This window comes from Culex pipiens, chromosome 3 (genome assembly GCF_016801865.2).
Source record: "Culex pipiens pallens isolate TS chromosome 3, TS_CPP_V2, whole genome shotgun sequence".
NCBI classification, from domain to species: Eukaryota; Metazoa; Arthropoda; class Insecta; order Diptera; family Culicidae; genus Culex; species Culex pipiens.
In genome coordinates this window covers 117,827,849-117,853,356 of record NC_068939.1, presented here as the reverse complement: position 1 = coordinate 117,853,356, position 25,508 = coordinate 117,827,849, and the positions used below count along the sequence as shown (strand labels likewise).

Here is a 25,508-nt window from a genome sequence, read left to right as displayed (position 1 = left end):
GCCAGAACGGTTTCGATTCCGGCCCTGCTAGTGCTCCACACGGACGTGGCAAATTTTCACACAACACACTCCAAAGTTAGTGGAAATCAAAACGAACAGCTGACTTTGTTGTGATTACCAAAATAAAGAAAAATAGATGCGCGCGCAAAGCAGCGCAAAACAAAATCGAAAAAAAGAAAGGGCTGCCAAGCAAATCTGTCATACGGGGGGCGAGCCGATGCGGTCCAAAGTGGTTCACGCGGTTAACAGCACATGAGTCATATTTTTTTGAAAAAAATGTTCGAAGTGGTTAGTCTTTTTTTAGTCTATGGTTGATCCATCGAAAAAATGTTGTCTTGTAAAAAAAAATTGTTGCATTAAAATGAAAACAAGTGATCAGAAATGGTTTTTAATCGAGTTTTTTACCGTTGTACATAAAAATTGACATAGGGCTTTATTAGTACCCAATTGTTTGCTCCCGCTGAGAAATGTAACGCCCCGATCGGGCTTTGTCAGACCGATTTTATTCAACCATCGGGGTGTTACATTTCTCACTGGGCTGATGGAACCATTACACTACCGCAAACAAACTCGCATTTTTCGCGTTTGACAGTTTGCCAAACTCGCAGACAAGGCAAAATATTTGCAGGCTGATGTTTGTCCAAACAAATCCAGGAAAGAATACAATGCAGGCAAACTGTCAAAAAGGGCGAGTTTGTTTGTTTGTTTGTCGTAGTAGTGTAATAGCTCCTTCACGTCAGCCTGCATATATTTAGCTTTTTTTGTGAGTTTGCCAAATACAAGTTTGTGAGTTTGGCAAACTGTCAAACACGAAAAAAGATTGCTTCCGTAGAAACCATATATTAAAAAAAAATAGATTTCTATTTTTTGCAAATTTTTAAAAAAATAAAATCAACATTTCTCCATTGAAATATCACGATCGAAATTTGTCAACGGTAAGTCGTAATTTGTCGATGGTAAGTCGTTATTTGTCGATAATAGATTAGGATCTTTCGATGAAGCGGTTCCTGCCAGCCGAACTGCCACCACCCCCCACAATCCGACCGCAAGCCCTACCGGACCCGGGCATGCTGGAGCTGCTCACCAGCTTGAAGAACCATGCCCGCGTGTTGGAAGCTTGAGCCGCCGCAGTCAGAAACCCGGCAGCGTTGCACATTCCCGCTGAACCAACGACGACGCAAGTGCGCTTCAAATTGTGCTGGGGCAAAATAACGACCAAAAAGCACAAAACGTAGGAGGGCGACGGAACGTTGACCATCGTGGGCGGGAAGAGCGTCACGTTGCGCGACGAGGACGGCAAGGTGATTGGGAGCTCCGGGTTGGTAAAGGGGAAGGAGCTGGAGAAGGGATCGAGGGTGGTAGTGTGGAGCAAGGAGGTTGAACTGGAGGAGCCAAGGGTGGAGCGGATTGATGGGGAGGTGGCCTAGCAGAATGATGTTCCGGAGGCGAGAGGAGGGTTTAAGCCGCCAGGGAGTCGATGTGTGCCGGGAGGCCGATTATGGTGTCGAGCTTTAAGCAGGTTGGGACGGTGGGGGAGGAAGCGATTGCGGAGGATTTTGTTCCGTTGAGGGGGCGGTCAATATCGTTTTTTTCATCATATCTAACAATACAAAAAAAGCTGTGTTCAAAATAAAAAGAAATTCCAAGATAAGGATCAAATAAGTTTAAAACATGCATATCCAGATTTTTAAGCGAAAATGGCGTTCGAATGATGAACGCCCGAAATGTCAAAATCACGCAGTGGTACCAACGTTAAAAAAAGTGTTCCACACAAAAAAAAAATATTACGGTAATGACAAAAGTAACTTACTTTTGAATTAAAAAGTTGTTAAAATTTGCTACATTAAAAGTTTTTTTCTTGCTTTTAAAATGAAAACTTTTACTGCTACAGTTTTTGAAAATCTCATTGCTCACTGATTTAAAAGTTTTTACTTTTAATTCGACTGTAAAATTTCTTTCATTTTGACGATCTCGTGTAACCGTGTACGCCTAAGTCGCAAATGTAAACAAACACTTTGGTGGGTCCGATGGTGCTGGTGAGTCTAGGACGCAAAACAAAGCCGACCGCGGCAGCAGCCAGGACTCGGACGCGGAAACCTTCGTGAGCCAAACAGCAGCAGCGGAACGTCTTCGAAGGAGGGTGGTGCAGGAGCGGGACGAGGTCGAGTGCTCGAAAAGGACAAGGCCAGCTTCCTACAGGAACTGCAGCTGTTCCACGGCCGGAATGCGTAAGAAGGAAGTTTGGGTGTTTTGTGGGGTTTGTGATTGATTTTGTTTGTTTTTGTAGGATGAGAGGTAGGAATGTGGATTCGCACCGGTTGTATTGGGTGGTGGTGGCCCGGGATTGGTGGTTGAAGGTCAATTCGCGTGAGGACTGGGGCGAGATCATCGAGGAGATGGTGCTGCCGAAGCGTTACGTAAACAACGAGATTGCGTTGAAGAAGATTAACTTCCGGTTTTTGGCTTGGTGCCGGCGGTTTACAGCACCGGTGAGTTTTGCGAATGTGTGCAGTGGCTAGCCAACTTCACTTACTTTCCATCTCTTTTAGCAACTTCCCGCCCACAAACACTCACGTCACGACGGTGCAGCTTCAGCCGAATGAATCTGGACAGTGAGCCAAAAAAAAAATCTGTGTCATTCTCGAAGTAGGATTACGTGCTCAAAATCGAACTCCGTTCCGAGGGCCTCATCAACTCCATGTTCTGGATGCGCTTCCAGGATCGGGAACTCCCCGTTCAGGCACTTTACTTTCTAGCCGGGAAACGTCAACCACCCTTCCCGAATCAATGGCCAACTCCTCCAAGACTGTCCTGATTGAGGCCGGAAACGTGACCATCGTGTTACACTTCTGTAGCGCGTCGAAGCCTCCATCCGGAACCGTCCAGCCTGGGGTATTCGGAAGTGACCGGTGGCGTACCGTATGAAGCAGAAGTTAGTGGAGAAGCGTTAAATACAAAAAAAAAAGTGTTTTTATAACATACTGTTTATAATTTTTTTTTAAAAATAAATGTAAAAAACCAAGCACACTTTTTTTGAAATTATCCCTGTAGTGCTGAATGTTGTGTATTTTTGCCATAAAAGGTTTCTTTTCCAATTAAAAGTAAAATACTTTTACCAATACAACGATTTTGTTCCATAAATGCATGGTAGTATCAAAAACTTTCCAACTATTAAAATGAAAAGTTTGAACTTTCTACGAATATTCACCAACGCGAACTTTTAATCCAACGAACGATCTTTTTTAAATTTAGAGTAATTTTTCTTTGTGTGCATGTATGACAGCCACATTTTATTTTCTAATGTTGGTGCTACTGCGCGATTTTGACATTTGGGACGTTCACCATTCAAATGCTATCTTCGCTTAAAAACCTGGATATCTTGAAGACACCTTAGGGAAGACGATCTATGGGGGGAAGGCAAAAAGTGTTAAAAACTAATCTAATCTAATCTAATCTAACACAAACGCAGCCAGTCCGATGAAAGCATGCTGGAAAGTCTTGTGATTAGATTACGCCCCAAGCACTTTTCTTGTCATTATTAATAATTGCAGTACATCCGAGAACACCCGAAAATGTATTGCAAAAATTAAAGCGGCCAGCCCTACTACGTTGTGTTTACCGCAGAGAGGATTCTGAGAACGGATCACATTTCACAGAATCTACAGGGGAGGAAGGTTGCGTGGACATACCGTACCAAACGCTCCTGTTTACAGTTTCATACTTGGTTTCATATGGGTCATTCCATCTGAAGCGGAACAGCATTTGAAAATTACCCTCTCCGATCCTGCTCAAATTTGGCAGGGCCGTTGATACTATCAAAACATGCAAGAATCCCGAATTTCATCCAAATCGGACCACCCCCTCCATTTTTGTACCTCCCCAAAAAATCGACTTTTTGGCGATTTTTGACCAAACCTCCTAGTTTCAAACGACGATAACTCAGGAACCCCAAATCTTAGAGGGTCGGTCTTAGACTCAATTTTGAAGGAAATTGGACGTAGAATTCATTTCCGTGATCAAAATGTTGATTAATTTATTTTTTCTACCTGTATTGCGCAATTGAAAACTTTAAACGGCCGTATCTCAAAACACCCCAACTTATTTTTTTTATTTGACTTCACCATCGTGTTCCCCGGCCAATTCTACATAAGAATCACTTATCGACAGAAATGAATATGTTTCGTTCCAGAGATATCGAATTTTAAAGTTTTGTGTTTTCGAGATTACCTACATCAGCTTCATTCGTCGCATCTGCTAGAAGCACACAGGCGGGCTGATCAATAACTGCTACCTGGCCATTTATTGAAATAATATTTCATCATAAATAATCTTTATCAAATTGGGCAAAAATTAACTGTATAACACTGTAGGAAACTGGAGTTTAATGTTTATCTGCTCCAAAAATGAATGAAGTGAATTTCTGTGCTAACCCACAGGACAGAACAATAACGACACACAGTAAAGGGCAGAATTGGATTCCGATGGAGCGAGCAGGAAAATGCAATTAATCTTGTTAGAAACACTGAACAATAAGTGCACGATACATTATTGAGTAAAAAATATGAATTAAAATTAATAAAATTTGTTGATACGTTGTACTCTAGTGAAGGACGATCACAAGGAGTAGGAAAAGTATTTGTGGGATGTATAAAACGGAAAATTTTAAGAAAATCACATAGTTTTATCTGCTGCAAAGCGGCTAATTCCCCAAATTTAGTTGCGATGATTTCGACACCGTCCGAACAACAGTGTTTTTTCTTCTTCTATCATTCTTGGATTCTTGGAACATAATACGGCTGCTGTCCTCACGTATAAGGATTTTTTTTTAAATTAAATGTACCTTGACCAAAATCTTTTAATCAAATGGAGCTGGCTCGCAATATAAAAATTGATTTAATATGATCAATCTATTAAACCATAAAGCATATTTTGGGGTTTTCGCTGAATGGCACTATTTTGCTACAACCCATGACAAAGGCCCTAGTCATGGCCTCGGAGGAACTCTAAAACGGTTAGCAACACGTAAAAAAACGGTTCATGCAAAATAGCCCAATAAATATTCCTTTCACAAAAATAGATAGGGTAGGGGTACAGCACCTAATTCCAGCGTTCCTCTAATGTTTCCAAATCAGCGCTTTGGCATTCAATTACAGCTGATTAAAAGCGTTTTCAACTGAAATCGAGTGATAAATAGCTCAATAAGAAGTGAACAAGTAAGTTTCTATCAAAAGTTTTGCAAATAGTGAAAATGAGCAAATTGGACGAAACTAGGAGCGAGGACTTAAGCTGCCAAACATACGAGAATTTTCCCCAATAGCCATTTGAATAAATATTTGCGTTTAATTATAAAAATAAAAATTAAATTAATCATCTCCCAGAACACCAGGTAGCAGTTATTGATCAGCCCGCCTGTGTGCTTTTAGCAGATGCGGCGAATGAAGCTGATGTAGGTAATCTCGAAAACACAAAACTTTAAAATTCGGTATCTCTGGAACGAAACATATTCATTTCTGTCGATTAGTGATTCTTATGTAAAATTGGCCGGGGAACCCGATGGTGAAGTCAAATCAAAAAAATAAGTTGAGGTGTTTTGAGATACGGCCGTTTAAAGTTTTCAATTGCGCAATACAGGTAGAAAAAATAATTTAATCAACGTTTTGATCACGGAAATGGATTCTACGTCCAATTTCCTTCAAAATTGAGTCTAAGACCGACCCTCTAAGATTTGTGGTTCCTGAGTTATCGTCGTTTGAAACTAGGAGGTTTGGTCAAAAATCGCCAAAAAGTCGATTTTTTGGGGTGGTACAAAAATGGAGGGGGTGGTCCGATTTGGATGAAATTCGGGATTCTTGCATGTTTTGATAGTATCAACAGCTCTGCCAAATTTGAGCAGGATCGGAGAGGGTAATTTTCAAATTTGCACTTTTTCGTGCACAGTTGAGATGGAATGACCCATATGTGTTTTGTATGATGTGTTAAGTCGTTGCCAACATTTCAAAAAGCATCATGTACAAACCATGCGTTTTGAGAAAAACGCATTTGAATGTTGAGCATCCATTTTCAATTACCATTTTTATTTTGAAGCAAAATAAGATGTTCTAATGATAACAAACGATGAAATACGTTGCTTTTGTTGATACTTGATCATCCATATTCAATAAAACATTATTTCCGTAATTTTATTTGAGAAAAACAAACATAACTTCTTTTGAAATCACCAACGTCGATATCACCCTGCTGTCACTGAGGGGGGCGCTTTGTTATGATTCGTTTTTCTTCGCCGAATGTACATGGCGCTTTTTTCATGTTGCTTTTTTTTCGTCACGAGGTTTATGTAGCCTTTTGTTTGACAGGTTGACAGGGCTATATAAACAGGGACTGCTGATGGCAGAGATTTTGGTTATGTTATTTTATTTAAAATCATGATTAAACAGACTTTACTGAAGTAACTTTTGCTCATTTTTGGTGGAGAAATAGCTTATTAGAAGTACTTTCAGAATATACAATAACCCAGAAAGTGTCAAAATGTACATGATGCCTTTTGAAATGTTACCGTCGAAGTGTAAAATATAGTGTGGTTATATAATCAAATAAATATAATAATGCAATATAATGATCATTTAATAAAATCCCTTCACCTATATATGATAACCAAGCACCCAAGCACACAAACAGCGACACAAAAGAAATGAAAATGAGCATGTAAAAACAAGACAGCGCGTCCCCGTGGTCAGCGCACTAATGATGCCATTATTTAATTATAATAACTACTCACCCAAGCACACAAACAGCGACACAATAGAAATGAAAATGAGCATGCAAAAACAAGACAGCGCGTCCCCGTGGGCAGCGCACTCGCAAAAAGTGTTAAAAACTAACATTACAAAATGCTATTTTTAGTAAGCGTGCAGTTCAATATGGACCCGATCCTTTTCAGCGTGCACCCCTTCGCAAACTCAACGAAACGATTTGACAGTTGCCCGGAAACCGGCGCAGCCAACCTTTTCGCCCGAAAGTCTCTTGCTCGTCCGTCCGTCAACCGCAGCAGCAGCACAGCCAGAGCAACCGTGGAGAAGACAAGTTCGTAGCTCTTTTCCGTTCAAAATCGCATCGCCGTCGTCGTCGCCGGTGGCCGCCATCGAAGAAAAAAGGAAACCAGCGGAAAAAAGTCCGCACTGACGGGTTTTTCACGCAGGAAAAGCCGCCGGAAATTGTGTTCCCCGTGAGTCAGCGTTTTTTGAGACTGACTTTTTTGAAAAATTTGGACCAGTTTTTCCGTTCGTCCGTCCGTCAGTTCGTTTACCTGCCGCGGCCTCCTTCGACGTTTTTTTTTCTGTGTGTGGATCTGCCGGCGCCGCCTGCTGCTGCAGCATTCCGGATCGATTTTCGACTTTCGAGGAGGAAAACCGGAGAGAAAAAGGAAAAAAAGCCAGAAGGACATCGGGAAAAGGAATAAAAAGTCGTCGCCCAGTTCGACATTTTATATTTTCCTGCTTCCCAAGTGGCTTCCAGTGTGCGTTACGTTTTTATTCCCTTTTAATTTCACACACACACTTTCCCGAAACCGACCGTCACCGGAAAACCCGGACCAGCTCTAATGTCAGAACCTCAGTCATCGTTGCTGCTGAAGAAACAGTTGGCAGGTAAGAAAGTCCCTAAATTTTTAAGGTTTTTTTTTGCTCTCGGGGTCAGGTAGAGAAAAAAAAACACGACAAAGAACAACAAGAATTTGGCCCGTCTGGCGAAGGCTCTTTCTTGTCTGCTTCTTTCTGGACACTCTTACGCCCGGCTTCTTGCCGTTGTTCTTGTTCTGGTCTATGTGTGCGTGTGTGTTTGTGTGCGCGCATAATGACCTTTTTCTTCGGGATCCGCGTTCGTCGGTTCGGCTAAAAATAGCCATCCCCCGTCCCGGCCTCTGTCGTCCCCCGCACGAAGTCAACATTCTGTTGACGGAATGTGGTTTCATGTCGTTCCCGTAGGAGAGAAAGGTGCAAAACATCTCGAACAACCGGAAGCGAACGCCGGGTTGCCCGATCCTGGAGGTTCAGCAGCATCTTTTCGGGTTCAGCGTAATTGGCCTTGTAATTTGTTGATTTATTGGGTACGATGACTTTTTAGAAACTTGCTTTTCTCACTCAGCTGATCATCTGATTTGTCTTTACCTTGTCAACATGGTCAACGTAATGAGTGCATCAATCCACCAATCTTCAGAGTTTTGTTAGTTCAACTTAAGAGGCAGTTTTTTTTTGTATATTTTGCTCGGATTGTTCTAAAGGTCGTATCGAGGTGCTCCAATTTTAATGAAACCTGAAGCTGAAGTGTTTGTTGGTCTGTGTCTAATCTAATCTAATCTAATCAGACCCTAGCGTAACCAATCTTTCGAAGGGATCCTGGAGAGTGCCTTAGGTTGGATGACGCCTAGCACTCTCTTTTTGTCATTTATTAACATTTGTAGTGCGCCATTGCATTAGAGTGCATTGAAACATCACAAGCGTTAAAGCGGCCGGGCCTACTGCGTAAAGCCGTATCGCAGAGATGACTCGTAATTGGGTTGAGTTCGAGCAGTGAGTGTTCGAACAACAACACAATTCTGAATCGGCAGGGGAGGAAGAAGCGTGGGGACACACCACCATACGCTCCGAGATTTGGTTGTATTCGTTGGGAGCACCATGCTAAGAAGGTTTGGTACTCCGGGACCTTTTGGGATGGGACACTGTATTTCCACAAATGCCCTGGACACTGTTTGCCGTGGTTATAGCGCCACAACTCGCTCTCTGTAACAGTATTCCTAATTCCAGTCTACGCTCACCAAGTCGTCATGGCCTAGTGGTTAGCATTTTTGCTTACCAATCTAAAGGACGGGGGATCGAACCCCGCCTCGAGCGACTTTGATTTTTCGTTCATATTCATCATTTCAGTTTTCTTTGTTCTTAACTTTCTCGTTGGGAACAGATGGGAATCGACCCCAGAACCATTCGGTTACAAAGCGAACACCGTAACCAGTCAGCCACGGCCGCTCCCACAGCGTTTGTTGGTCTGTGATAAACTCATAAAATATGAGCCCTCTACTACAAAGATAAGTGGGGCAAAACGGACACTGAAGTTTAAAGTTTAAAAAACAAAATAAAAATCTTAAAATTGCTCGCATTTTCATAAAACTTGATCAATTCCCATCCTCTTCTTTGCATTCGAAAGGTATTTCATGCCCTTCAAAATGTTCCATAAACATCCGAAATGATTTGACTTTTCTCATAGCTTTTGCAAATGACTGTTAAAAATGTATATTGTTTAAATCCCAATATCTTTTTGCAACAACCTCCAACACCCATATTTTCATAGGTCAAAAGTTAGGTAATTCATGGATTTCGGAATCAGATTGCTCCAATTGAAGTGCTCCATAGTTAAAAAAATAAAAGGGCCTAAAACCGAGTTTTTATTTAAATTATGAATTTTATTGCGAAAATCAACATAAATTAAGAAGCATAAAAGCAGAGTTGAGTATAATAGGGGAATGGCGTCGCTATTTTTAGATCACGTTTTCCACTTTTTCTCATCGAAACCGACTACTTTATCGACTTCATTTTGCTGGGCGAGATAGGACGCCGTCTATTTTTAGACGATGACTCAGCACTTTTCCACTTTTGCACTTTAAAAAAAACCAGATGGCAGCACGATGTAACGCCACGTCCCAATGATGGTTTTTATCAAATGAGCAGTTAAGTACCATCAGTCAAGCTTCTTTTTGCCCTCCTCACCATACCGAGGAAAGGCTATCAAATCACTCGAAAAACGAAATATTTCATTTGACCACCTCCTAGACCTACCTTCATGTATATATATCGACTCAGAATCAAATTTTGAGCAAATGTCTGTGTGGTGGGATGTTAGCCGGCTTCGTGGCTTAATGGTTACGGCTTCTGCCTCACAAGCAGAAGGTTCAGGGATCAAATCCCGGCCGGTACCTTTGAAATTTGGAATCAGGAATTTGAACTTTGAATATGAACAAAAACGAAAATGAAGCAGGTGGGATTCGAACTCACACCTCTGGATTGGTGGTCTGGGACGCTAAGCAGTCGGCCATCAGAAGGTTTACACTCTAGTAGTGAATTGATCCGTAGTGTTGAAACATGTTATCTTCTCATATTAAATACGCGCTGATCCCTGATTTGCCTGAGGGGATTGGAAGTCTAAATATAGATCGAGTTTCCTTCAGATGCTTGCTCCTATGTTTAGGCGGGGCCGAACAATGCCCAGCGACCTCAGAATTGGACCGCAAGGAGCTCTGTCATTCAGAAACGGGTCGTTGGAAGCAGCGCGAGGGCTATCACCACCTAATACCCGGGACTGAGATAAGTTGTATCAGAATTCGGCATATACAAAGTCTGATACAAACTATACTTTCCCATAATATAGCTACCGGTTAGCGGGTATTGGATTGGACCACACACACACACACACACAATGTCTGTGTGGTGGGATGTTGATCAAACTAATTTGCACTGGGTTATCTCGGTACTGACTGAACCGATTTGGATCGTTTTGGTCTCATTCGATCCGTTTTGGTCCCATAAGAGCATCATTACCGGTGCGTTGCGGAAATTGTTGCTATTTTATTAACCCGTAACGCTTCTATTTTAGTTTAGTCACCCGGTCCCACACCGGTCGTTGCTAAATTGGGTTAGCAAATTACTACCCGGCAACCTTACCGGTGGTTGCTGAACTATTGTGTATGGCAGTTTCATGAAAATGATTCGACATCATTTTTTTAAGAAAACATAAAAGCTTTCACCATTTTCAATTATATTTTTTTATTGAAACAAAAAACATACTACAAAAACAGAAGACGCCTTCCAGAATCACCATGCTTATTGGCCAAATGGCCAGTTAACATGGAAACGGATACCAGAAAAATGGCCAACTTGATTATTTTTATGAAACCTTGTCATGTTGGATATTAAACTTTATGGAATTGAAAGATATGTAAATCTACGGTCATGCCGATGTTTGCTGACCCATTCTGGCCAATCTGGAACCGGTTACCGGTGGCCCCTTGGGGACACTTCCGGAATATGAGAGAAATCCTATAATCCGACATATCAAACTTCATGAAATTGAAAGATATGTCAATCTACGGTCATGCCGTTGTTCACTGACCCATTCTGGCCAATCTGGAACAGGTTACTGGTGGCCCCTTGGGGACACTTCCGGAATATGAGAGAAATCCTATCATCCGACATATCAAACTTCATGAAATTGAAAACTACCTTAATCTACGGTTATGCATTTGATCGCTGACCGTTGGTTGAAATATCTATGAATTTCATGAAGTTTGATACATCGGATGATAGGGTTTCTCTCATATTCCGGAAGGGTCCCCAAGGGGCCACCGGTAACCTGTTCCAGATTGGCCAGAATGGGTCAGTGAACAACGACATGACCGTAGATTGACACATCCTTCCAGAAGTGTAGCCAGAATTTTGGTCCGGAGGGGGGGGGGGGGGGGGGGCTTGAACATGAATTTTTCTTCTTTTTTTGTTCTTCTTCCCTCTCTCTTCCATATGTATTCCAAAAAAATTTCAGGGGGGGGGGGGGGGGCGGTTTGCCCGAAGCCCACCCCCTAGCTAGGTGCCTGCATCCTTCAATTTCATGAAGTTTGATATGTCGGATGATAGGATTTCTCTCATATTCCGGAAGGGTCCCCAAGGGGCCACCGGTAACCTGTTCCAGATTGGCCAGAATGGGTCAGTGAACAACGACATGACCGTAGATTGACATATCTTTCAATTTTATGAAGTTTGATATATCGGATGATAGGGTTTCTCTCATATTCCGGAAGTGTCCCCAAGGGGCCACCGGTAACTGGTTCCAGATTGGCCAGGATGGCTCAGCTAATAGCGGCATTACCAAAGATGGACATATCTTTCAATTTCATGGAGTTTGAAGTGCAACATGATGGGTTTTCACCAAAAAAGTCAAGTTGGCCGTTCATCGGGTACTCGGGAACCGGTTCCAGGATACCCGGAAGTGGCCACTAACACTCCAGAGTGGTTCTGGCAATCGTGTATTGTATTTTTAGTAAGTTTTATGGATCAACTCAACCATTGTGAGAGTATTTGTATCACATATATGTGTAAAACATTAAAACATGAACTTTTCGGATGTTCCGGATTTCCGGAACCGGTAGGTCACCTGGCCCTGATATTAATATGTGTGGTCAAAGTACAGGTAAATACTTGTTTAATGCAACCCGGAGCATCCTGATTGGTTGAAATTTGCCGGAGATACAGGTCGTCAAAGTTGGGGTCTCAAAAAGGTCTTTTTTCGGTTTTAACCGATTCCCGTGGCCACTGGTGTCCAAATCCGGTTTTCTATGTCGGTTTCGAAAAGGGGACATCTTAAGCTTTCATGTGTGACCAAAAGAACCGGAATCGGTCAAAAACTGGATTTATGACGATTTTTTAAAGTTTGGGGTCGAAAAGGACCCCAATACCTTATGTGGGAACCAGCAAAAACTTTCAGAAAGCCAAGAAGCATCCACCCTGATGTAAAGGGAACTCCTTCCGGATGTTTTTGCCGGCTCTGACTATCGGAAGTCCAAACAGCTTCCTCCCTCTTGCGCAGGGAACTCGTTCCGCATGGTTACGAAACCAGCAAACATCATCCGGAAGGAGTTCCCTGTGCATGAGAAAATGCTGCCGGATTTTTTTGCCAGCTCCGTGACCATCCGGAAGGAGTTTTCTGCGCTAGAGGAAGGATGCTGTCCGAGTATTCAGAAAACTGGGAAAACCATTCTCATGAGCAATCCTTCAGTAGCCGGTTCCGTGGCCAGTAAACCCGGAATCCAGGCCATTTTTCACGATACATACCGGATTTTCTATTGCCGCAATCCACCCCTTTTTATTTTTTGCGCGGATTGGTCACTTCGACCGACAAAAGACGGAAAAAAAACACATAAACAACATTCAAACATAAAAACTGAACCAGCTTTGTTTTGAACTTTGACAGTTCCAAGTTTTAGTTGCGTTGCTAGCGCGTTGCTAGATTTGGTAACTCGCTCCCAACCGACGCGTTACGTTTTAGTTTAGCAACCCATTTAGCAACGACCGGTGTGGGAGCAAAGTTACTAACACGCGTTACAAAACCCTAAAACCGGCCTAATACTCACGCTGGTAAGGTTGCTCTAAGTCGCTATTAAAAATGATAAAGTTAAGTACTTCAAAAGTTATGCTAAAAAAACGATTCTAACAAAAAATTAGAAGATTTTAAAAGGGTTGTTTTTGTTTAAAAAAAAAACCCGTAATGTTGAACATTTTTTAGAGAGGAATTAAAAAGACCTTTCCAACGAGTTCAAAATATTGAAGACCTGACAACCCTATCAAAAGTTATAAGCACTTAAGTGCTATTTATGCACTTTTTGGAGCCCGGATTTCGGATATTAAGATGAAAACGTTGCCCGGATCTATTATGTGACCTGTCAAGGAATAGGTAATCAAAAGGTCTTTCCAACGAGTGCAATAGATTGAAGATCTGACAACCCTATCGAAAGTTATAAGCACTTGCGAAAGTTATAAGGGTTTCGCCTTGTAAGCGGAAGGTGATGGGTTCGATTCCTGTCTGGCTCGGCAAAGTCAGATCCCTTAAAAGAGCAAATATGCTCACTGGGAATACTCCCTCCGCACGGCTGGGACCTTGCCCCCATGGAAAGCATGGGACGGTCGGAGGGCTTGTAATGCACTTTACCAATACGGAAAGAGCAGGGGAGCATTTGTTCCCCATACTAGCGCCAGTCAAAGATGTTACACATTGATCTTTGCCGAGTGGTGTCTGGAAATATTAATAGTTCTTTATTAGTTATTTGAAGAATATTTACAGTGCCACAGTTTTGAAGAATAAATCCAGACGGAACCGAATGATCGAATGCTGCCTGACGTCGGAAAATTCGGAGCAACTGGAGCGTACCTAACGGCCGGGTTGCGTAGTGTAATGGAATTCCGATTTCGATATGATGAAACCCACCGCGGAGCTGGTCAAAGGACGACCAGGACAAACTCGTGGCCAATTGCGACTTATACTGGCGAAGGTGATCGAGGACATCTGACGGCGGTTGCGGAGTCGTCCTCTTTAAAGCTAAGTACTCATGCATGATAATCGTATTACAGGCCTGCCTTTTCTGGTCATGTTGAATACGATTAACAGCAACACTAACCATTTTAATTTTCAGCAAAATTGACAAGACTTTTGACGAACGTGACAGGACAGGGGACTGCAAGACTGTAAAACATTTTATATAAGTCCTTTTTATGTGGGAAAATTTTGCCCGAGGTGTGTTTCTTTGCTTCTTTTTAATAATGACCTTTGCTAATTGAGTTTAAACCTCAACATATGAATTCATTTTAATAATTTTGCTTTTGTTGGAACAGTTAAGGGTCACGTAGTAAAAGTCCGTTGGTGCGTGGATAGTGTACCCCGTTTGCTCGAGTTCCTTGGGGCCAGTTCTGTAGGTTTTAACAGTCTCGACAGTTCAAACCTACAGCACTGATTTTGGGAAGCTTGTGCAAATGGGGTTTTTAATGAACATTGGGGGCGGCGATTGAGCACGAAGTTTCGATTTAGCTTATTTACATCATTACACGATTACATACTCTCACAAACACAATCTCATTTTAACCTACCCAATCATGTCCTCAATCCCCGCTCCCATGGAGTGCGAGCGATCCGCATGTGGTTGACACGACCATTACCATTCCTTTACACTACACAACCGGACTTGGACTGACTTGATCCTGGCTATCCCACCTCGATCCGCAAAAAAAAAAAAAAAAAAAAAAAAAAAAAAAAAAAAAAAAAAAAAAAAAAAAAAAATGCTCACTGGGAATACTGACCGGTAGGGGATGGGTTTCGACTAGCGGCGTGCAATCCAGAGGTCGTGAGTTCGATTCTCGTACCGGGATGATGATGAAGCACTTACCGTGCTTGCTAAATTTCGACGATCGATCGACCAATCGACGTCACCACGACAACCTGATTTTTACATTCTACATTCGTTCGTTTCACACACAATGGAATGAGTGCTTGGGACCATCCATAAACCACGTGGACACATTAGGGGGGGGGGGGTATCGTGATTGTCCACGCTCCATACAAAAAAGATTTTTTTGTATGGACAATTGTCCACGAAGGGGGGGGGGGGGGGTGAGATTTCGAAAAAAAAAGTGTCCACGTGTATACTAAATGTGTATACTAAATTATTAAATAATGACCCTTAACGATTAATTTCAATAAGATTTGATTTGGATTTAGCGACCGATTTTGTAGATTTTACGCGGTAAAAAATATAAAAAACAAATGCATTTATATAATAAGAACGCTCTCACCCAGATCCAGCATCCACCTTGGCATACAGTAGTTGATAAGCGCCTCCACAGCGCCTGGCTGGTTGGTCGCTCAAAGCGATCGAAGATTACAGGTAGCTGCTGTTTAACCCTGCTCCCCCGGGATGGCACCACCCATTTTACGGCGAATTAGATTAGTCGCCCCGTATAAAATACAAACAAAACACCAAAATCAAGCATGCTCCGGTTTAGTTGCTGGACGGTTGGACTGGCAATCCAAAGGTCGTCAGTTCAAATCCTGGTTTGGAGGGTTCATTGGAGTTAAAAAGAGGTTTGGATGCTCTCCCCATTCCAGCCTTTGGACTTCTGCAAAAGTTGTTTTGTGGGAGCCTTACCTATAACCAAAGAAGCCATTTAGTGTCATTGGTTCACCCATAAAAGTTTTCATACAATTTTAGCAGCGATCTATTTAAAAATAGTCCCTAATTTTTTTGAAAATTTATATCTTATGAAGAAATTTTCTGATTAAATAAATATTTTGTGGCAGAAAAATGGGTACAGTCATCCCACATATTCGGAACGGTTTCCAGATCGGCCAATGCTAAAAAAGTCATAGCAAATCGATAATTGAACTTAATGATTCGCTTTTACCTTCATTTGATCTTGCGATCTTTCGAATGCTGTATCGAACATCTGCAAATTTTAACTTTTATATGAAGTTTTTGAAGAATTACTTTGACCCTTGAAATCCACAAATTCGGAACACTTTTTTCTTACGAATGTAAACAAACTTTGGATCTCTCCAGGAGTACATATTTATTACCAAATAATTTCTTCACACACTGAAACCAATGAAACTCAAGCTTAGTGATGTTTTATACATGGTTTGATAACTTTTTTTTTGTGAAAATATCAGTTGAATTCTGGTGTTCCACAATTGTGGGAGGCACAATAACATCCCACAATTATGAAACAGGCCATTTGGAGGCAGTGTTTTGCTGCTCTGCACAAAATAGTCTTGGAATGAAGTTTTTTGTTCAAAAAGTACTACTTTTACTAGTGAAATAGCAAGATAATGTCCAAATGAAGGTTCTAAAAATAGTAAGGTCGACAGAAAAGTTACTTTTGGCATGCTATTGACAAGTTATCATCAAAGTGTTCCGAATTTGTGGGTGTTCCGAATATGTGGGATGACTGTACAACCCAAGAAATTCTACAAAATGGAAATCAATACTCGGATGGACCCTTTTTATTCCAAGATTTCTGCTCATTCTGTCTTTTTTTGCACTGCATCCTGTTTATCACGATGTGAAGCCGAAAATAAAGCAGTACGGTCAACAAAAAGGACGACGTCACACCCCCCAAAAGTCTGCGAATTTCGCTGTTCTCCACGGCGGGCGCAGGCAGCTGCTTGCCTGTTCTGCGACTACTGCGGTCATTGGCGCCCAGACAACGTGCGTCCTTCAACTTGTGCTGCGTCAAGGCGTTGATTTCTTGCTGCTGGTTTCTAGAAATTTTAAACAAGTGCGTAACAGTTGAACAACTTTTCCAAGAAGTTACGATTTTCTTTGGGTAGAGTTGATAAAGGCGTATTCGGTAACATTTTTGTTCATATAATCATCATGACCCGGCACAGAGAGAGCCAGACACCGTCCGACAAAATGAGCACTGGAAGAGGAAGAAGAAGAGCAGATACACATATAAATATCAAACTTTTTTTTTCACCCCTGCTGCTGGTTGTGTTTCACCTCTTCGTCATGATGATGTTGGTGGTGGAACGGAAAAACACGAAACGCACATCTCTTCTTGCATCTCTCGTTGATGATGATCGTTGGGTGAGTGCGGTGAGTGAGGAAAGCACGGCAATAATGGCCAGAGAAAATGAAATCGAAAAGAGGAACTTCTGCGCGAGAGAGAGAGAGAGAGAGAGAGGGCAACCGAGAACAAGGGTTCAATGAAACACGCACCACCGTCAAGTGGTGCGTCCGATATCATGGTCATGAACTGCGCGATAGATCGCGTTGCGATCGAGCTGGAATTTCGGGTATACTCTCTAATTGATGATTTCTTATTTTCTTCTCCTTTTTAGAATTGAGCAAAAACCCCGTTGAAGGATTTTCGGCGGGCCTTATTGACGACAATGACATCTTCAGATGGGAAGTACTTATCATCGGACCACCAGACACCCTTTAGTAAGTATTGCGGCAAACTCTTCGGGGGTTAGATAATCCGCTCGCCGACAAGGTCGGCAATACAGCACCAGCTGAGTGAGCAGCGATTGTCGCGGTTTATTGTCTGTCTGGTTTCGCGAAACCTTTGCGCTGGTTGGTAATGCAATGGTGTGTTGTAGGCGAAGAGTTGTGCCGCGTTACGCGCCGTAATGACCGATCGACGCGCGTTGCCTCGTAACATTTGTCTATTAGTTTTCCAATTGGTGGCTTTGTTGATTAGTAGCGATTTGTTTGGTGTTTTTGGCGAGGAAAGTGATTTTAAATTGACTTTCGATGAGGACTGTCGGAACGATGTAACTTTGTTAGGAAGATTTAATGAAGTAACAAACTTCGATAGCAGTAGCAATAAGCGTTAGTCAGAACAAGTTTAAACAAAAGGGTTAGGATCCTGGAGATAATAAATTCATAAATAAATTCTTGCTATTAAACGCTTGCGTTCAAATCGTATCAAATATTCAAAAACATCCAATAATACAATTTTAAAGAGTAGGTTGCCAATTTCTCGTAAGCAGCAGGCAAGAGAAGACTATAAAGAAACTAATAAACTAAATAATTAACCAACTCTGTGGTCAAGGATCCAGCGGAACAGGAAATATGGTTTTAGTTGACTACAAACAAGAAATACAAGCATGATCTGAGCATGGAGAAACCCATAGACCATCGGGACTGGCAACACCAGTCAGCAACAGTCAACTGTTCGGAGCTCCTCAAACTTTTCGATTTTTTCGCCGTAATTAACAGTGTTTACCCGCGAGTTTGCTGCTCCAGCATGCCAAGGGCCGGCCGTGGCCGTGGCAGTTCGAGTGCGGCCTCGAAAAACCCGCGAAGTTCATCTACCGGCAGAGTGCAGAAAGGTAAACATACCAACGCCGCATCGACCGCCATCGCGCACGGGAGCGTGCCCGGTGACGTCACCGATCCTTCTTTTTTACACGTGTCATACCGTCCACGTGAGTCCCCAGTACGGACGAGACAATCGACCCGGGCATCCGGAAGTACCTCCGACCAGCAGCAGCAGCAGCAGTCCACCAGCACTACGACAACAACCACTTCCAACGTTCCCACCAGCAACGAATTTGAGATGCTGAGTGGAGAAGAAAACAACACCGCCAGTGACAGCAGCAGTGCTGGCGACGACGATGACGATGATGAACTTGCGCGCAAGCAAGGAAAGCAGAAAAAGTGTAACTCTCCGAAGGAACGACGACCACCTCCAATTTTTGTTTTGGATACGTTGGCGGACGATGTTGACGAGTTGCTTGAGGGACTCCAATATTGTCTCAAAATTAGCAAAACTTCTGTGCAAGTGATTACGCATAAAAAACAGAATTTCGACTTGGTAGTGAAGAAGTTGAAGTTGCGAAACTTCAAATTCTTCACATTTGACCCAGCAGAGAAGGTCCCAGTGAAGATCGTCCTTCAGGGATATCCGGACCGCCCGATCTCCGACCTGGAAGAACACCTGTCGGGCGTCAAGGTTAAGCCTCGAGAGGTTAAGGTGCTCTCGAAATCGACAACGGTGACAGGTACGTACACATTGTACCTCCTGTACTTCGATCGTGGGTCGGTCAAAATCCAGGACCTACGGCAGATCAAAGCACTGGACGGCTTCTTCGTGACGTGGCGATTCTACACGAAGAATCCGACCGACACAGCGCAATGCCACCGCTGTCAAAAATTCGGACACGGTTCAAGAAACTGTAATCTTCCGCCCCGGTGCGTTAAGTGCGGTGAGACCCACTTCACCGAAAGGTGCAATCTTCCGCGGAAAGACCAGCTGGGGGAAAACGCCCAGCAGCACAAAGCGCGCGTCAAGTGCGCGAACTGTGGTGGAAACCACACGGCGAATTTCCGTGGCTGTGCCGCGCGGAAAAAGTACCTCGAGGAGCAGGACAAGAAGAAGAAAGCGCCAGCGTCCCGCCAACCTCCAAAGACTTCGAGCACGAACGCTGCAGCAGCTGGCGGCGGAGCGGTTCCATCGACCAACCCAGCGTTCCCTCCCGGTTGGGGAGGTTCGTACGCTAGAGTAGCCGCTTCTGGGAGCGGTACTTCACCGGGACAAGCAGACGTTACCGGAGATGATCTCTTCACGCTTCCCGAGTTTTTCGCTCTTGCTGGAGAGATGCTCACGCGCTTTCGTGCCTGCCGGAACAAGGCAGAACAATTCCAAGCTCTGAGTGAGCTTATGATGAAGTATATCTACAACGGATAAGCTGCCTTGTGCAGCGAAGTTTTTCGACGTCAAAAGACAAAACTAACTGTGATCTAGTTTTAAGCTTTTCTATCTCTATCCTTTTCCTTAGCAAATTTAGAAGGTTTTTTTAAAATAATTTTTCCTTCTGTTGGCAAATCCATTGTTAGAATATCCAATTACATCAAAATGAACTATAGTACAAATCATAGTTGAAAGGTACTCCAAAACTCTATTAGGTTATAAGAATTACGAAATTGTGAATTGATTATTTACTAATAAAAACTAATTGAATTGAATTGAAACCCATAGAATTGCCTGCGTACACTGAAGTCATTACAAACGAACAAACCACAAACGAAGAACGCTATACTTACCAACTCCGTGGTCAAGGATACAACTGAGACCACGAAACAAGAAAAACAAGCACGAACTCACCAGTGTAGATCGAGCATGAAGGAATGCCACGAAATTGCCAGTGACCAGTGAAGTTGTGACAAAATAACTGTCGGAATTTTACTAACGAAGAACGCTATAAATATCAACTCCGTGGTCAAGGATCCAGCTGAGACCACGAAACAAGAAAAACAAGCACGAACTTAGCAGAGCAGACCGAACATGGAGGAAAACCACGGAACTGCCTGTGACTAGTGAAGTTGTGACAAACTGACAGTCGGAATCGTTCGTTAGGTACTTGACTTTCACGTCTGTGATTGGGAAGCGTTTATATGGCATATATTCCGATGTTCTTCGGGCGTTCGGCGTGCTGGTTGATGGTTTCGACACAACCGCGTTTATTCGTAGTCTGGTTACCATTGCAGTTGGAGCATTTCACGACTTGAGTCTTTCACCAGATTTTCTAACAATGTTTTCCTTTCCCCTCCCCATTTGCAGCGAGGGTGGCTTCTTCAAGGCACATCTGCACTTCCCGAAGGAGTACCCGCTGCGGCCGCCGCGCATGAAGTTCGTCACAGAGATCTGGCACCCGAACATTGACCGCAACGGAGACGTGTGCATCAGCATCCTGCACGAGCCCGGCGATGACAAGTGGGGCTACGAGAAGGCTTCCGAGCGCTGGCTGCCGGTCCACACCGTCGAGACGATCCTGATCTCGGTGATCTCGATGCTGGCCGACCCGAACGACGAGTCGCCCGCGAACGTGGACGCGGCCAAGGAGTGGCGGGAGGCGTACCCGGAGTTCAAGCGGAAAGTGGCCCGGTGTGTTCGGAAGAGTCAGGAGGAGTGTTAGTAGGATTTTTTTTTAAATGTCTTATATTTATTAATTAATTAATTATTACTATAATAATGATGATATGGTGATGATAATGATGAGATAAGGCAGAACGCGCGCGCGCGATGCGATGATGATTGAGCTCTGATTGGTTCTCCCTCCTCAGAAGTGACATGAAAACGAAAATAAACCCGCGAGAAGCAGCAGCAGCAGCAGAAAAGAGGACACACACGATGACGGCTAGGCTTTTGATTGGTCTTTTTTTCACTCTCCTGAGGACGTTGTAATTGCAATATTTCATCGGACATTATAAATCATTCGACATCCAAAAGACTCTTTCTTTATTTTTGCAACACAATCCCAAACCACGAGCATGCGCGCGCATTTCTTCAAAGTGACTGTCAAACCAGTTTTCCCGATTTTTTAACCTACAATTCAGACTTGTAGCTGTTTAGTTTAAAGTTTGCTGAAAATAAAGTCAAAGTGATTAAACTAAGTCCCAAATCCGAATGTTTGTTTTCCATCAACAACGGCTGACTGAGCAAAATTGATTAAGAACGGTTCCAGAAGCAAGCTGTTTGGCATTGCGCGCGCATCCAGCTTCAACAGGTGGTTCATCATCCCTCCCTTTTTGACGATTTGTGTGCCGTTGTGGGAATGAAGAAAGTTTGGAATGAAACTGTTTTGGGGGATAACATTCGAAGATGAACGCAACGCCACACTCAGGAACTTAATCACACTCACACAACAAACAAATGCGTTATAAAAACACAGAAATATCTGCTAATTTGTGAGAAATGAAGAAGTGCCCACGAATGACAATGGAAAGAGTGAAAAAAAATATAACACACAGATAAGACGGAGCCATCTGCCAAAACTAAGAAAACAAAATAAAAAAATCTGCTCATTTGAATTCAGCTCTGTTACAGAATGATAACCAAGCCAACAACACGCGAACATTGCAAAGCTGAAATGAGATTGATACTAATTATAAGTTAAACTAATTTCCCGTAAGAACTTATCAGTGCTTCGTTCTGAACCTTTGAAAAGAGAGGACAGAAACAAAAATTGCTTTTTTAAATTACGTTGAAATCTGAAACTTTTGTGTGATACTTCTGTTTCCTAACTGCTATAAAACCATAACAAACCCAGATCCATAAATACAAGCAAGCAAACAAAGGACACACACACACAGACAGACAAATGTAAATAGTGCAGTTTCCGCAGCCAGGCAAGAAACGCGTGTAACCAAACCAAACTGAATTAGTAACATCTCCCCCTTTCCCCCTCTCTCTTTCTTGCTACTATCCAACAGAAAAATGCAACCAAACGCGAAATGAGTGCAGCTCCCCGAACACAAACTATTGTTTTTTCCCGCTTCCGCCAGTTCAGTCAGGATAAGCCTCTTTTCCTGATGATAAGTTTAAGTTGATAAAAAAGAATGAGGAAATAAAAATTAATAAAATTACAAAAAAAAACACCGAAAGACTCTGACCGACAAATGCAAGGAATAATTTACTTAGCGCGGTAACAAAAAAAAAAAAAACAACAACAACAGCAACACAACATACACACACACGTAAGCATACCTATAAACAGTAAGGATTAATGAAAAGCCTATGCAAATTTGATATTGGATTCCTTTCTTCGTTTGTGTGATCCGAAATCCCTTTAATGATGGTCTGTTGTCTACTCAAAACTCAACCTTAAGTCGTCTGATGCAAGCTTCTTTCCAGGTTATACGGTTCCTGTTCCTTACTTACTTTCTTTACTTTTACCATTCTCTGTGCTTTTACTGTTCAGACAATCCCCGGGTCATAAGCTGTCTCCAGATGCGTTGCCATCCAACTCTGCTGTGGATTGCTTCTCTTCAATTCCGACATCCAGGGTTGTTACGGACGGCGCGGATCGCGCGGATGGCGCGTTTCGCGCGGATAGCGCGGATCTGGCGCGGATTTGCTGGCTAATTTTGCTCAGGCGCGGATTTCGCGCGGATGGCAATTTTGAAAATGTTTGTTTGTATTTTCTTAGTACGAAACGTCTAAAAATGAAGATAAAGATAATGTAGAAATTATTTTTTATATGTTTCTTGTCATTTCTTAACATCTCCGGCTCTGAATATTTAATTTCTTTTGAGTTTTGAGTAATGATTTTTAACCTTATTTATTTTTAATTTTACACTGGATTTATTCAATTTTTAATTTTGTAAATCAAATATTACAAACTTTTCCCTAAGATATAGACATTAGAATTTGTAACAAAAATTAAATTATTGGGGCCTTTTTCTGGTGGGCGCCAAATATGAGCTTGATTGGACGTAACAGAAGCTGGCCTCCACTTTTGAATTTTGGAATGGAATTTAATCGGTAGAAATACTTTTTTTTCTAAATTTAAACATTCTTGGCGAAAATAAAAAGATCAGGACATTCCAAATTCAAAGCTTCAGAAATTCAAAAATTCGAAAAAATTTTTTAATAGTTTTTATAATAACAAAAAAATCAAATACATATTAATTTTTTTCGAAATTTCTAAAATCGTAATTTAAAAAATCTGAAATTTCTAAATTAAAAATTTTAGCAATCTGAAATTCAAAATACAAAAAATTTGGGTAATCGAAAATTTGAAGAAAACAATCAAAATTTAAAAATCAAAATTTAAAAACTAAAAAATATCAAATTCAAAATAATATGAAAAAAATTTCTCAAATCTGAACTGATTTTAGTATCCTTAAGCTTATAAATTCTAAAATTCTATAATTCTATAATTCTAAAATTCTAAAATCAGAAATTAAATTTCTTTCGGAGTGAAATTTTAGCGAGGATTTTGGATTACAAACTTAGATCTTAGATTTTGAATATTTAGACTTCCAAAATTTAAAATTTTATCATATTATAATTTTAGATTTTGATTTAATTTTGAGGTTATGTTTTTGAAGTTAAGTTTTTAGGTTTTTAAATATTGTATTTTCTATTTTGAAGATTTTTTTTTCATGACCCTTGCCTTGACCGTCTCTTGAGATTTTTTTTTTTAAAGGGATTTTTTGCTTTCTTTCTTTTGGAGCCTTTAACCATAAAACGAGTTTTTTTTATCAAATACTTTCTGAATTAGTTTTTCTTCATTAAAAAATAAAATTTCTTAAATGTTGGTCGCGATATTTTTTTATATGGCGTGGATTTTGCTCGGTTTCAGATTTTAGGTCGGCGCGGATTTGGCGCGGATTTTTTTTCGACTCTCCCGTAACAACCCTGGACATCCTTCCAGATCTGCCTCCACTTGGTTCAACCACCTTGCACGTTACGCCCCCTCCGCTGTTTCAGCCTGGCTTTCGATAAAACCTTTCCTTTGTTACTTTGTAATAGTTTTAATGAACTTTTTGTTGCATTTTCTTTCTTTTAATTTTGTTTTAACATTGACCAACATGAGACTTTAATTAACAAAAGTTATACTAAAAAGTATTTAATTCTTGTAAAATCCATATATTTATAGCAAATACCTTTGTATACTTGCTTAAATGAAGTTAAAATTCGATAAATAGGGGCAGAGGGGCAGAATGGACCAGGGGGGCAGAATGGGCCACTCTTGGTTTTGGGCTTTAGAATGGATTTAGATCAACTGTAAGGCAAGGGTCTTATAAAGGACGTCAAATAATATCACCAGCACCACACCGAAAACGACGTTTGAATTCATTGTATTTTTAAAATTATGAGCAAAATTGTAAATTTATTCACAAAATCACTCAAATGTTGTTTATTTCGAGGTTCTTAAGAGCGAGTTTTTCACCGATGTGAAACAGGTCGTATCGAGGTGCTCCGATTTAGATGAAACTTTCAGGGTTTGTTTGTCTATACATGAGATGAACTCATGCCAAATATGAGCCCTCTACGACAAAGGGAAGTGGGGTAAAACGGGCATTGAAGTTTGAGGTCCAAAAAACATGAAAAATCTTAAAATTGCTCGCATTTCCGTAAAACTTCATCAATTCCAACTCTCTTAGATGCATTCGAATGGTCTTTTGAAGCCCTTCAAAATGTGCTATAGACATTAGGGTGTTTCATCCAAACAAAAAAGTTCTCAGAATCAGGCAAACCGAGGTTCCCCTAGTAGAGGATACCCATAGGGACTCTCATGCCAAATACCAGCCCATTTGGTTGAGAATTGGCCTGTCCCCAGCGGTTCAAAGTTTACATGTAAATTACTATGGGATTTTTGTGCTTTTCGTTCAATCGTTCCTACAGGTCTGGGGACAACATGGATTCACTCGGAATAAAGACAGGTGTGTAGGGGATGGTCCAAGGAACAAATTCCAGAAGGAATTAGGGTTGTCCATTCTGTCCCCAAGGTGCGCATTGGATCGACGTCCGGTGTCTCCAGAATCAACGATTCACCCTTCAAATGTACGCATTGTCCTTAGTATGCTATGACGGCTAGCTGAAAATTACGACGCCCCATGTCAGACGGTGAACACGTGGCAGATCATACACTCAAGTTTTGGCTCAGAAACATACTTGAAAGTAATAAAATTA

The 25,508-nt window shown here is 41.7% G+C and overlaps 1 protein-coding gene across 1 annotated transcript; it reads left to right on the top strand.

Annotated features, from left to right (window-relative positions):
* Positions 1-7,024: 7,024 nt before the first annotated feature.
* LOC120417871 (ubiquitin-conjugating enzyme E2 G1) lies at positions 7,025-22,616 on the top strand. Its single transcript, XM_039580091.2, has 3 exons — positions 7,025-7,643; positions 17,422-17,524; positions 20,649-22,616. The coding sequence occupies exons 1-3, from the start codon at positions 7,598-7,600 to the stop codon at positions 21,001-21,003; spliced, it is 504 nt and encodes a 167-aa protein (XP_039436025.1). The 5' UTR covers positions 7,025-7,597; the 3' UTR covers positions 21,004-22,616.
* Positions 22,617-25,508: the final 2,892 nt, after the last annotated feature.